The 13,347-nt window shown below is 44.3% G+C and overlaps 1 protein-coding gene across 1 annotated transcript in view; it reads left to right on the forward strand.

Moving 5' to 3' along the window:
- Window positions 1-443: 443 nt before the first annotated feature.
- LOC119169648 (cell adhesion molecule Dscam1) overlaps window positions 444-13,347 on the forward strand; it is a 131,021-nt gene continuing 118,117 nt past the window's right edge. The window contains 1 exon segment of the mRNA XM_075885701.1: window positions 444-684. Coding sequence (XP_075741816.1) covers window positions 444-684 — 241 coding nt within the window.

The raw sequence follows: 13,347 nt of genomic DNA on the forward strand, positions 1-13,347 counted from the left end.
TATAAATCCCCCCCACCAGCCGGCCGCGCTCTGTGGGCTCGGTGGCTGTGCCACGACGCAGTCTAATCCACTTCTGTTCGTGATGCAGGTCAGTAATCATCACTGTATTTTTGCTAAAAAAAACAAGCAACCGATGCCTTGTTCAGCTACCGAGCCCCCAGTGCTGTGTTTGCATTATTTCTGATTGTATGAACATTGTGTTTTCTCTGCTGTTGCTGTTGGGTGGAGATATTGAAACTAACCCTGGTCCGACCACCCTTGAGCAAATAATGACTGAACTAAAAAGCTTGTCTTCCGGTCAATCCCAGCTCATTAGCGACGTACAAATCCTAAAAAGCCAGCTCTCTACCACTGATAAAGCCATTCCTGAACTTGGCAAGAGAATCGACAGTCTAGAATCCCACTACAGTAGTGTCGATACACTCCGATCCGATCTTGACGCCATGGCCAACGCCACCTCCCAGACAGCTACCCAGGGCTCTGTACTGGAGGCTCGACTGGACGACGCGGAGAATCGTTCCAGACGAAACAACTTGTTGTTTTACGGCCTAGCGGACGACAAGCCATCCGAAACGTATGCGCAGTCTGAGGAGCGTATTACTGGGTTTTGTAGGGACCACCTAAAAATAACTGTCGAATCCAAGGATGTCGAGCGTGCCCACCGTCTTGGCCGCCACTCGCAAGGCCGGTGTCGGCCTATTATAGTGCAGTTTACACCCTTCAAAACCAAGGAAGCCGTCCTTGCTAAGGGCCCCCAGCTTAAACATACAGATTTTAGCATCGGGGAGGATTTCTCGCATCGGGTCCGGAACGCACGGAAGCACCTACTGGCTTTTGCTTAAGTAAAATCAGGTCCCTTCCTTTTACGGTATAAGACCCTTTTTATGGGCTCCAAACGGTACGTATTTAACGAGGCAACTGAAAATGTAGAAGAAAGCTCGTAGCAGTTGCCTTCACGCCCCAGATCTTCTAATTGTCCCGTCTTTGGTCACAAAGCCAATCTTTCTTTTTCGGTCATTTTCACCAACATACGTAGCTATCTTTCCAAACGCGACCACGTGTCCGACCTTGTATCTTCATCTAATAGCAGCCTACTTATACTAACTGAAACGTGGTTGACCTCTGACGTCACCGACAGCGAAATTTTGACGGACTTGCCTCACTTTATTCTTTTTCGAAAAGATCGTCCCGGCACCCGGGGCGGCGGCGTCCTGATTGCTACTAACGAACAACTTTCATGCTCCCTTATAAACATTGATTCCGACCTAGAAATATTGTGGTTGCTTTTTCGTTCCGTACCACATTCCGTAGTATTAGGTGTTTGTTATAGGCCTCCCAAAAGTAGCCCGGATTTCGCGCGCCAGCTTAATGGTATTTTAGCCGAACTTACGACCAAATACCCAAATGCTCACGTCCTCCTCCTGGGGGACTTCAATTTTCCTAACATTGATTGGTGTAATCTAACTTCATCAGCACCCAATGCTAAGGAGGCCAACGATCTCCTTGATGTTTGCCTCAACTTTAATCTCACTCAGTTGATAACACAACCTACACGTGTTTCTCGAGATACTGCTAACATTCTTGACCTAATCTTAACAACTGATCCTGAAAGCCTTTCTTCTATAACATATCTTGATGAAATAAGTGACCATAAAGTCATTCACGCTAATTTTACCTTCGTTCCTCAAATGCGCCAAGCCTGCACTAAAACTATTAGGTTATATGACAAGGGTAACTACGCGGCCATCACCCGAGAACTTGAAGTTTTTCTTCCGACGTTCCGTGATGGCTTCTGGGAGCGACCCATTAACGATAGCTGGTTAATATTCAAAAACAAGTTAAACCAGCCAGCTGTCCAATTTATCCCTAAAATAAGCTTTCGTCCCACCCGCCAAAAACCTTGGTTTACTAAAACATTAAAAAGGCTTGAAAATAAGAAGAAACGCCTCTTTCGGGCTGCGAAGAATAAAAACACTGATTCTGCATGGTAAAAATACAAGGTTGCCGAGAAAGCATATTCAAGTGAAGTGCGCAACGCCAAGTACTCATTTTTTCATACGGAACTTCCGAAAATTCTTGCTGATTCACCGAAACGTTTCTGGCAAATAATAAACCCTCCCAACACGCCCCCCATCACCCTTACTAATGATACTGGTCAAGAATTAAGTTGTTCAGAATGTGCCAATATATTCAATGCCGCCTTTTCGTCTGTGTTTACGAATGAATCTGACCCCGTTGAAACAGAATTAGTCTCTGCTAATCTGCCTGAAATGCCACCCTTTAACATAGCTTTCAATGGTATCCTGTCTTTAATAGAAAAAATGAAACTGTCATCCTCGGCGGGTACCGACGAAATTACATCCAAGCTGTTAAAGAACACAAAGCACATATCAGCCGAGTTTTTGTTTTTGCTGTTTTCCCAGTCACTTTCCTCAGGTATTCTGCCTCTCGACTGGAAGTGTGGGAAGGTCATTCCGGTTCACAAGACAGGTAAAAGAGACTGCCCGTTAAATTATCGCCCCATATCATTAACCAGTGTATGTTGCAAACTCATGGAACATGTCATATACACTCATATCATGCATTTTCTTGATTCTAACAATTTCTTTCATTCCTCTCAACACGGATTTCGAAAAGGCCGCTCATGCGAAACCCAACTAGCCCTTTTCCTTCACGACCTGCATGCTAACCTCGATGGTAACCTCCAAACTGATGCTATTTTTCTTGACTTCACTAAAGCTTTCGACAAAGTTCCACACCAGCGCCTACTAAAAAAACTTTCTCAAATAAATCTACCGGCTGAACTTCTTAATTGGATTGCTCAATTTCTGACTAACCGCTCTCAGTTTGTTTTCGTTAACAACGTCAAATCTAACTCGCATCCTGTTAGGTCTGGAGTGCCACAGGGATCTATCCTTGGCCCGCTTTTGTTCCTAATCTACATTAACGACTTACCTAACAATTTATCCTGCAACCTTCGTATGTTTGCAGATGATTGTGTCATCTACCGCAAAATAACCAACACTTTTGATCAAGCAGCACTACAGAATGACCTTAATGAAGTATTAAACTGGTGTGACCATTGGCTTATGACCCTTAATCCTAACAAATGCAAATTAGTTTCCTTCCACCGCCGCAAAAACCCACTCCAATTTTCCTATGAAATTGCTAACATGCCAGTCGAAACAGCCGTATCCTATAAGTATCTTGGTGTAACATTAACCCCTGATCTTTCCTGGCGAACGCATATCACTAACATGATTTCATCAGCCAACCGATCATTAGGATTCCTAAAACGTCACCTACGTCACTCACCGTATCACGTTCGTCTTGTGGCCTATCAGTCGCTGATTCGGTCCAAACTTGAATACGCATCACCCATCTGGAGCCCTCACCAAGTTTATCTGATCAACGCTATCGAAGCAGTTCAAAATCGTGCCGCTCGCTTCATTCATTCTTCTTATTCTTACGATGTCAGTGTTTCATCCCTTAAAAATGAATCCGGTTTATTAAGTCTTTCCCTTCGCCGCAGAATTGCTACGTTGTCACTGTACCACAAGTTGTATCACAGCTCACTCCACCAACCACCTTACATCGCTCCCGCCGCACGCATTTCTCCCCGCACTGGCCATCCACTTCAAGTCTTCCGACCCATATCTGGCACCTCAACATTTTCTGCATCATTTCTCTGCCGCGCCGCCAAAGAATGGAATGACCTTCCCCACGATGTTGTTTCAATCACCTGTCCATCACGTTTTATTCAAAGTGTGTCAATGCATCTGCAATGTTAACCTGTGGCTTTTGTATCTTTGTTGTACAACCCACCCCTTATGTAACACCCCCCTGTGGGGTCTTTAAGGAAATAAAGTGAAAGTGAAAGTACCTTTTTGAGAATTTGCAAATGTATTCTCAGAAAAATGTTGCGTTTGCCCCGTGGTAGACCGACGTGAATCTATTGCCGTGGAGGTTCATTTGCTATAACATTGCCATCTGTAATTAGGTTGGTCGTAAAATCGACGCTTTAGGCCTGGCATGTAGCGTTTGGCGCGTCATGAAAGCTGGCTGCTACAGCCATAGCTTTTCATTGGGTTCGCTTTTGATTTTTGGTGTTGTTTTACATGCATGCTGTTGTTTTTTTTATTTAGACGTCGTATCGCTTCCTTCACAAACAATGAAAGTACTAATGCTTGACGCTCCTGTATGGGTCATAACTCACACGTGGTATCAAGAGAATCATGACATACCTGCCATAATAATGCACAACCCCGGTCATAATGCATAATGCACAAGATCAGTTTGGAAGCTTGCTATATATCAGGACTTGAATTGCGTGACACGACTGTAAAATTGGAAGATGGAAGTGACGCGCAATATGTAACACGGACTGAAGGAAAGAAGAAAGACCTTCGTGTGAAGTGCAGTCTCAGAACTACTTTTCGAATAGATTGTAATATTAGTGAAACGTCAATTGTAGTTGCAGTGCTGGGGGATGGGGGCTATCCAGTTTTATAAACAATACATACGTAGCCGTCACGTCGCGCTGAAGTCAATGGAAGTTATTGGACATTTCCTGAAGTTCATTTATGTAGCAGTGTTCAGGGCTACCATCTTCGTGAGCACAGGCGCTTCGTAAGGTGCTTACGTAAGCAGCTGTTTGCACTTCGTGAGTGCAAACAACAGCTTACGCAAGCATCCTAATGTGCTTCACATATGTCTATGCGTGCAACATTTGTACATTATGCTTTGCTTCATTTTACGACGTGTTAGTCCTTAAGAAATTTACAACACGGTCACCTTCCCTCTGCATGCTTCGCATTATGTTAATTCTCATGGTACGCAGGACATGCCGAAATTTTTCACCTGTATGTGAGCAAAAATTTCACATTCTTGCTGATTTAGTTTGGGGATGCCGACATATATTGTAAGGCTTAAACATTCAAGAACTGCATCTTGTGGAAGGCTATGCGTCCTCTTTTCGTGGCTTGGTATCAGCTATTATGCCGATGCCGGATAAAACAACACATAAATGCCAAAAAGATGCCGGGAAACAAGGCACACAAGGAATGGCGTGCATATGCACTGTGCATTGAGTATTTATGTCATACAGCTGCTATAAAAGAGTCCTTCGTGCAGACTGCTAAGTTTAATTATAAAGAAGTGATAGTGACCGCTGAGCACCCGCTGTCCCAACTGACGTGATCAACCTGCATTGATAGATGATGTGCTGTCATGATTACTTTACATTTGAGGCGACAGATGGTAGGAAAAAAACCACGTTTCTCGCTGAAGCGCCCATATTCACTAAAAGTAGCTTTTTTGTAGAGTTATGTCAGTTCTGATCCAAAAGAAATAGCGGCTAATGATTTTTTGTATAAAAGTCGAACCTGCTGCTACCGCAATCATTGCTTCACGCTTGGGACGAAAACAATGAATTTTAACTCGTTACAGTGATTAACATATTGTGATTAACATATTAGTCATACCCAGCACCTCCACCACTTGTGATGTAACGGTGAAGGCAACCTTTATTAGGCCCAGAAGACACGATGAAGCGACCACGCCCAAGGCACAGAACTCAGACAAGCCAAATCCCCACAGCAGAAGAAGATGACGACCACTCATGATGATGAATATGTGTAAAGATAGATGATGTGCTTAATGAATGCCTACAATATTACCTCCTCTCAAAATAGTAGGCAGGCGTTGTGCCATTCTAGAGAACAGTTGTCAGCCTACCCCTTCACTTTTTTGCTTTGGCCGTTGTTTATTATTACACAAAGATGAGGTTCTATAAAAAAATATTTTAAAATATAGTTGATGCGAACCCGAAATTTACCAGAGAAAAACGGCTCACATCAACAGGCAGTGAATAATGGATGGAGTTAAGTGAAGAACAGAAATACACACAAAAAAACACAGGCAAGTCTCGCGTGCTTACGAAAGCGCTCGGCAGACGCGAAGGCACCAAAATAAACGGCAATAGAGCCATTTCCGGAAAGGGAGATTGCAATCGCTGGAGCGTGGACAATAACTCAATCGGGTGCATCGCAAACGTGCGGGGCTGGAAAGGCCGCTGCCGCCACAATGTGCGGTCGCTGCCGAGAACAAACGGCACATTTAATGCGACAGCAAGATAAACACGAACGACACAGCTTCTACATGGCGAATGGCCGAGAGTAACTTGCACCGTGGGAGAAGAAAAGCCTCGCAGGAACGCTATTGTCTCGTCACTCTTCCCTCGTTCCTTCCTTGCACCGTTGCGGCTAATACACGAGATTTATGCAGCTTGAGCGTGCCCTTCTTTTTTTCACAGAAGACGGCTTTTTCCTATTCCTTCTCTCTCATTCGATCTAGGGGAATGCATTAGTTCAAACATGGAAAGAAACGAGTACGCATCTTTGAATATTACCATAATATTGTAATGGAGCCCAGCTGCGCCACCGGACACAATGAGCACAATGCGTCTCGAGTTATGCAGATGTCCAATCACTCAAACGGGACTAATTTCTCTGTGCCTTGCGAAGAAGCAGGTTTTCTGTATTTTCAGTCCCTAGTCCTAAACGTGAAAAATTTTAGGGACAGTCGGCGACATTGGAGTATCAATGTATGACACATACAAATGATAGGTCACAATATATATGTACCTGCCATAACTAGCACGAACAACATGACGAGGATGTCGTATACATCACGTAACCTTTCCTAACAGTTAGGTGTGTCACATACCCGTAAAAAACAGCCCCTAAAGTGAAAATACGTGCCATAGGTGATTTCTCTTCATATCAACTCCATAACAGCAATAATGATTATTGTTAAGATGACAGTTTTCCGGAGCTCTTGTCGTAGTGACTCGATGGCTGAATCAGTGGTGTTTATGTAACCGAGAAACCCCGATGAATGTAATGAATAAAATCGCAGTTCGAGGTGGTTTTGAAAGTGCACTCCATTGCATAAATGCAGGGGTAGCTGGAAATGTGGTTGCATTGTAGGCTATCCCAGTTGATAACAATTTACCAAGCATTACATGCGTACAATAATGACTCAGCAAGCTAGAGTCAGCTGTTGCTATAGCCCACCTATGGTGCAATACGTCAACGACAACCTTTCATGGTACGCACATAAGAGCGTTTGAATAAAAGCGATCAACGTCTCCGTCTCCGTTGTAGCGTGAGCGCCTAGGTTACACAAAACTAAATCAGGCTAGTAGCCGCAAATTTTTTTCCTATAAAATTGTTCCTCCCAATGCGTGAAAAATGACAGATTTTTTAGAGCACAATACCAGAGTTGATTACCATCCTAATTCGTCTGTCACGGCAACGCAAAAGGAGAAATTGAATTTTTGATTGATTGATATGTGGGGTTTAACGTCCGAAAACCACTATATGATTATGAGAGACGCCGTAGAGGAGGGCTCCGGAAATTTCGACCACCTGGGGTTCTTTAACGTGCACCCAAATCTGAGCACACGGGCCTACAACATTTCCGCCTCCATCGGAAATGCAGCAGCTGCAGCCGGGATTCGAACCCGTGCCCTGCGGGTCAGCAGCCGAGTACCTTAGCCACTAGACCACCGCGGTGGGGCAAAATTGAATTTTTGCAGGTAAACACTGGAGGAAACTTCGTGGTAAAGCGATGTGCGCAAATGAAAGTGATGATACAGAAAGACCGGACAGAGACAGGTGCAAACTTTCAAGTGACTTCAATATTTCGTGAACCCCAGAGATATATAGCCACGAAAGAGACTTAGTCACGTGATCACACGAGTTTGCGCACACCGGCTTACCTTACATTATGAACCAACTCGGCCAGCTGTAACATTTACTGCAGGGAACACAGTGCAAAAGAAGACGAGAACAAGAAAGGGCGACGCTTTGTGTCTGTCTCGCTTTTAATTGCACCTGTCTTCTTTTGTACCGTGTTCCTTGCACTGCAATGTTCCCTCCAGTGCCATAACCCAGAAATAATTAAAAGGTTTATGACCATGTGGTATAATACGTGGATTACCACGAGCTGTGAATGTGCGTTGAAAAGTAGAAGACATGTGGTGGCATGACCGCTGTTTTGGTCACGATGTGAAGCAGAATATATGACTTGTGGCACATAAGTTTCAATAGAGTATCATACCCCTTCCTGTGGACCTCCGGCCCTGTTTCTTTATCACAAAAAAACATACGGCAGCATGGCACAAGATTTCCTTTCCAGATGAAAGAGCCACAAGTTTCCCGTTTCTTTATGTTTATTGGTTGTATTGTTTTATTTGTTGTGCGTAATTTTTGTCGCAGTACATTGCCTTAGAGTATTGTAAAGCAGTAGTGTTACAAGTGGTATGAGTTCTAAAAGATTCAACTTTTTCAAACTAAAGAATAAGAAGATGCCTGAGAGTACAGGTGAGCGTGATAGGCTTTCGAGTGCTTTCGATTGCAACAGATAAATATAATACATAATTGCGACATGCGTTTGTCGATTTCGACCCAAGCAGGTTGCACGCATTTGACGACACTGCTTGGCAGCTGAAGAAGGAAGATTGGACGAATTCTCGTGCCTTCATTTGCCTCGCTTCCTTCCACGTGACATATGCTGTCTTGTGTTCGCAAATTACATATGTTTATCTAATGAGGTTCCTAAAGTTACAACCATTTAATAATAGTCCAAGTTCACTTGAACCGTGGTTTTTGTGAAAGGCTTCTATTGAGGGACAATTGTATACATTTTAACGTACATGCTTAAACAAATTTTTGACAAAACAAAAAACCAAAATTTGTTACTTTTAAAACGAGTAGAGATGAGATGCCAGAGACAAGAAAATGTCACAGAAATGTCAAAGATGTTTGGCTGGAACCGTGAGGCAGTCTTTGTCGACGTAGAACGCTACCAGGAACGTCACCCCTTCGTGGCTGCTGTCGTAGACCACACACAATATTGCAATAGCAGCGCGTCAATCATCACACGAAACGTAGAAACGGCAGAGGAAGTGCCTATTGCAATGGCCATAGCTCACACTAACGCCTCATGTGTAATCAGCGACTCGCAGACAGTCGTTTGAAAGCCCCGCAGTGGTGGTCTAGTGACTAAGGTACTCGGCTGCTGACTCGCAGGTCGCGGGATCAAATCCCGGCTGTGGCGGCTGCATATCCGATGGAGGCGGAAATGTTGTAGGCCCGTGTGCTCAGATTTGGGTGCATGTTAAAGAACCCCAGTTGGTCGAAATTTCTGGAGCCCTCCACTACGGCGTCTCTCATAATCATATGGTGGTTTTGTGACGTTAAATCCCACATATCAATCAATCAACATTCGTTCGTAACTACTCCAGCGGCAGAATCTCCCCCGAGGCATTGCGGACTCTTAGTACCGGCAAAACTCACGAGGCGGACGAATATGTGCACATTCTGTGGTTTCCTGTCCACGCACCACTAAGTAACCCGGAGGACAGTCCGAATGATGTGGCCCACAACGTGGCTCGAGGTCTTACGTTCCTAGTTGCGTCAGATGAAGTGGCCATCCAAACGAACTTTTCTGCGCCGGTGTCGATAAGGGACGATCGGCTCACTAAATTTATCGACATAACTCAACACTATCGACTGCAAAGGCGGGAGTACGCTCCGCCTTACCCCAAGCTAAATCGGGCCGAGTCCGTTCAGTGGCGGCAGCTACTAAAACACGCCCATACTCGAACCCTGTCATCATGCACCACATATATCCCGACGTCTACAGTTCCAGTCTATACCAGTACTGTACCAGCAGAGCCAATCTTGACCATATACTAAGGGAATGTCCAGCATTAGTCAGAAATTCTGGGGTCGCGGCCACCAATGAAGACCTTCGGGTGCGTTGGCGGACTGCGCTGCTCAGTTCGGGCTTGGACAAGCAACTTTGGGCAATCCAGCAGGCCAAGGAAGCTACCGGGAGACACGGTCTCTCCGTTGGCCCCTAGGGGGGGGAGGCCATTCCAGCAATTTGCCAGAAATTAATAATGTCTACATCGCTCTAAAGCCTCCAAAATACGTTGTGATTTACATTTACGGGTGGTGCAAATCGAGAACGTATGTACGAAGTTACAGGCAAACCATTTCAGTTACTGCTGTTTGGCGCATTTAAACCTCCGCCGAGAGAGAAAGCAGCTCTCGCCACACCAAAATGTCGGAAGGAATTGAATTACGGAGGCGTTGAGAGAGCGACCGAAGGCCTCACTTCTAGACTGATCTTCAGTGAAAGAAAGGAATAAGGAAAGCAGGGAACATAGCGCGCTATTGAAGAAAAAAAGAGCTGTGGATAAATGTCAATTGGCATTGTCTAAAGCATGACTGAGGCTACACGAGCAAGCGTGATATGATGTGTTTGAGGTTACCAATATATTACAAGAAATACAGTTAAATATCAACGTTTGCACGATGTGTCAAATACGCCCTTTCACGAAGATAGACGCCACAATGTCTCCGAATTTCCGCTCGCGTGCTGCGCACTTTTGGTGTTACTTTCTTAATCATTACTGCAATGAACGAGCAGGCATAAAGTTGAGAAGAAAGACTTATGAAGATACGCTGAAGTGCGAAAAAGAATGCCATCTTAAGATTCTGCTATTCAGATTTGGGTGCACGTTAAAGAACCCCAAGTGGTCGAAATCTCCGGAGCCCTCCTTTACGGCGTCTCTCATAATCATATGGTGGTATTGGGACGTTAAACGCCACACATCAATCAATCAATCAATCAATCAATCAATCAATCAATCAATGAATCAATGAATCAATCAATCAATCAATTAATCAATCAATCAAGATCCTGCGATTGCACACTATTCTGAACGTGTGAACGCTATCTGCGTATGCAGCTCACTGTTAGAAAATCTCGAAATAATGCAAAAAAGCGTGAATGCGTGTTTCGAAAACGAAAACTGCCAACGAGACATTCCCTTTTTCAGAGCTAAAAGAGCCATGCACCGATAGAGGTGAAGAAATAGTGTGACCTAAATTGTTGAACTCCGGCGAAACGTGGTGAAGGGGCGGTGTTTGCACGCACCTCCAAAAAATGTAGAGGAAGGGGGCATGAGGAGAGCATTCGGCGCTCGGCTGCAGTTCAAACTGCCTGGCGAAGCGCAGATCGTCGCAACGCCTCTTCTATGCCACCACGTTACGCTGAAGAAAAGAAGAACAAGATACAAAAGACAGTTCTGAAAAAAAAAAAAGGCAAATGCAACAATGAAAGGTCACACGCCATCCCCGACCCATGCTCCTTTTTTTTTCGTGCTGTTCTACGCAAAGAGCGTCTAGTAGAAGCCGAAAAAAAAGGTATTTGCCAAAAAGCAACGTGAGATAAAAACGTTTCCGGTGTTTCAAAAGTTTTTGCGCTTGAAGGCATTTATTCCGTCTTCCTTCTTTAAACTTCTTATTTCTTTTGCTGCTTGGAATCAGCCTTTGTAGCGCACCTCTACCTTTCAGCTGGGGGAAAGGTGTGCTTCAAGGTAGGCGTATAAAACCGGTATATTCTTTTAATTTTAAATCTAACACTATCGTGACTCAAAAGGGCTCAGGCTTTTGTTTGCCCAGCATATTTTGGCGTCACCGGCTCAACCTAGAGGACATCACGTGTTTGAGAAAGGTACGAAAAAGGCTTAGCCTTAGGTGTCTTTGTGGTTTGGCTTTGCCATAATTTTTACTTAAGATGGCTTTCAGTTTTATTACCGCCGACTAAAAGCATGACGCTCACCAATCTTCCCCACCCCCTCACCTTATTTCTTCGAGGTAAAGAAAATGAGTAGGCTAATGGAAAGTTTGCGCTTATGGAAGCAACGTGACATCTATTTCTTTATTGCCACTTCAGCCTATTATCGTTTTGTTTCCGGCTTCAATTATTTCTTTTGTAACACGTATGACTGTCAAGCGTGTAATAACGTGGCCTCGCGCTACGCTGGAAATACGCTCAGGCCAAAAAATATAACCGTGCCTTTGCCGCTGATGCCCACAAACGTGGACGTGTTTTTTTTTTGTTACTTCTTGTTCCTTATTTTGTCGTGAGGGGATGTTTACGCTTAAAACTTTAAAACAAGAATTATGATTACATAGCAATTGGGCATGCAATTTATTTTAACCAGAATGACGGCGGCACTTCAAGAATGCTATAGCGCAATAGCGTGTATATGTTGCGACATTGAATAGTTAAATAAAATAGATGGAATTTTCACTATATGAAAAATTATATCAGAAAATACACCCCACATTCATCAATTTTCCTTCGCTCCGCCTGTACTGTCATTATACGGCGCTGGAAGTCTCCATACTGTATGATGTCAGTGCCCGCTAAAAAAATGTCACATGTTCAGAAGTTCCCAGTATTCCCACTATGGCGTACTTGTCAATCTTATTACACGTTCGAAACATAGTAACTAAGTCACTCTTATCATTATTTTTACCGTTCTTATACATTTCCACCCCGTGGTCATCATGTAGTATATGAGACAATTGCTAACTATATACTTTTTTACAATGTTAGGCTCTTTCAATGTTGATATGCCCGACCCTAAATTTTGTCAATTGTTTTCAATAATCACGTCAAGTCAATAATTGTGTCAATAATCACGATGCTGCCTAATAGAAATTATGAACGCAACCATTTATGTTTTTTTCATTATTTGATCAATTAAGCCGCGACTGCGTAGCTAGATGGGAGACCACAGAAGGCAATGCGTAGGTGCACTCCGCAACCACCAATGCGGATAAACGTCCCTTCACGTAACGCTCCATTTCCACCTATACATGTATTGGTGGGTGCCCTCAACGTATACCTTAGTGACTATGTCGTCGGCAGCCGCATGATTGTGCCCACTACTGTGGCGCTGCAGCGGGCAACAACAGACCGTGTCATCTCGCAACAGCATGTGTAATTAGGCTTGTAGGTATTGAGTCATGTTTATACTGAATAAACCGTTGCTCAGAGTAGGCGCCCACGATTTTAACGGTTTTTTCTCCTTCTTGTGTTCGTGTTTCTGTGCGTGCTTTATCCAGTCTCAACACGTCGTATCCCCAACTGGTTCCATCGTTCTTGCGCCCTCCCAACTATCGCCGTCTTTCGACATCCTCTGTGATCCCCGATCATTCTGCCGGTTACGATGACGATGAAGCCGCTCAACGCAAAAACAATCACCCGAATGCAGCACTCCAGAAAATTTCCAAGGCAGTTCTCCTCGATGAACTCGCACCGACGTGTCTGCAGCGTGGCGGCGCGTTGAGTACGTGCGGCCACGCTGCAGACAAAGGGATAAAAGGGATAGCTTTAGCGGAACGCTTTTCACGCTGAATAAAAAAAAATGGCAGCATATCCACGGGGTGAATGGTGGAAGGTGGGGCGAAGCATCCG

Source organism: Rhipicephalus microplus, chromosome 2 (genome assembly GCF_043290135.1).
Source record: "Rhipicephalus microplus isolate Deutch F79 chromosome 2, USDA_Rmic, whole genome shotgun sequence".
Classification (NCBI taxonomy): domain Eukaryota; kingdom Metazoa; phylum Arthropoda; class Arachnida; order Ixodida; family Ixodidae; genus Rhipicephalus; species Rhipicephalus microplus.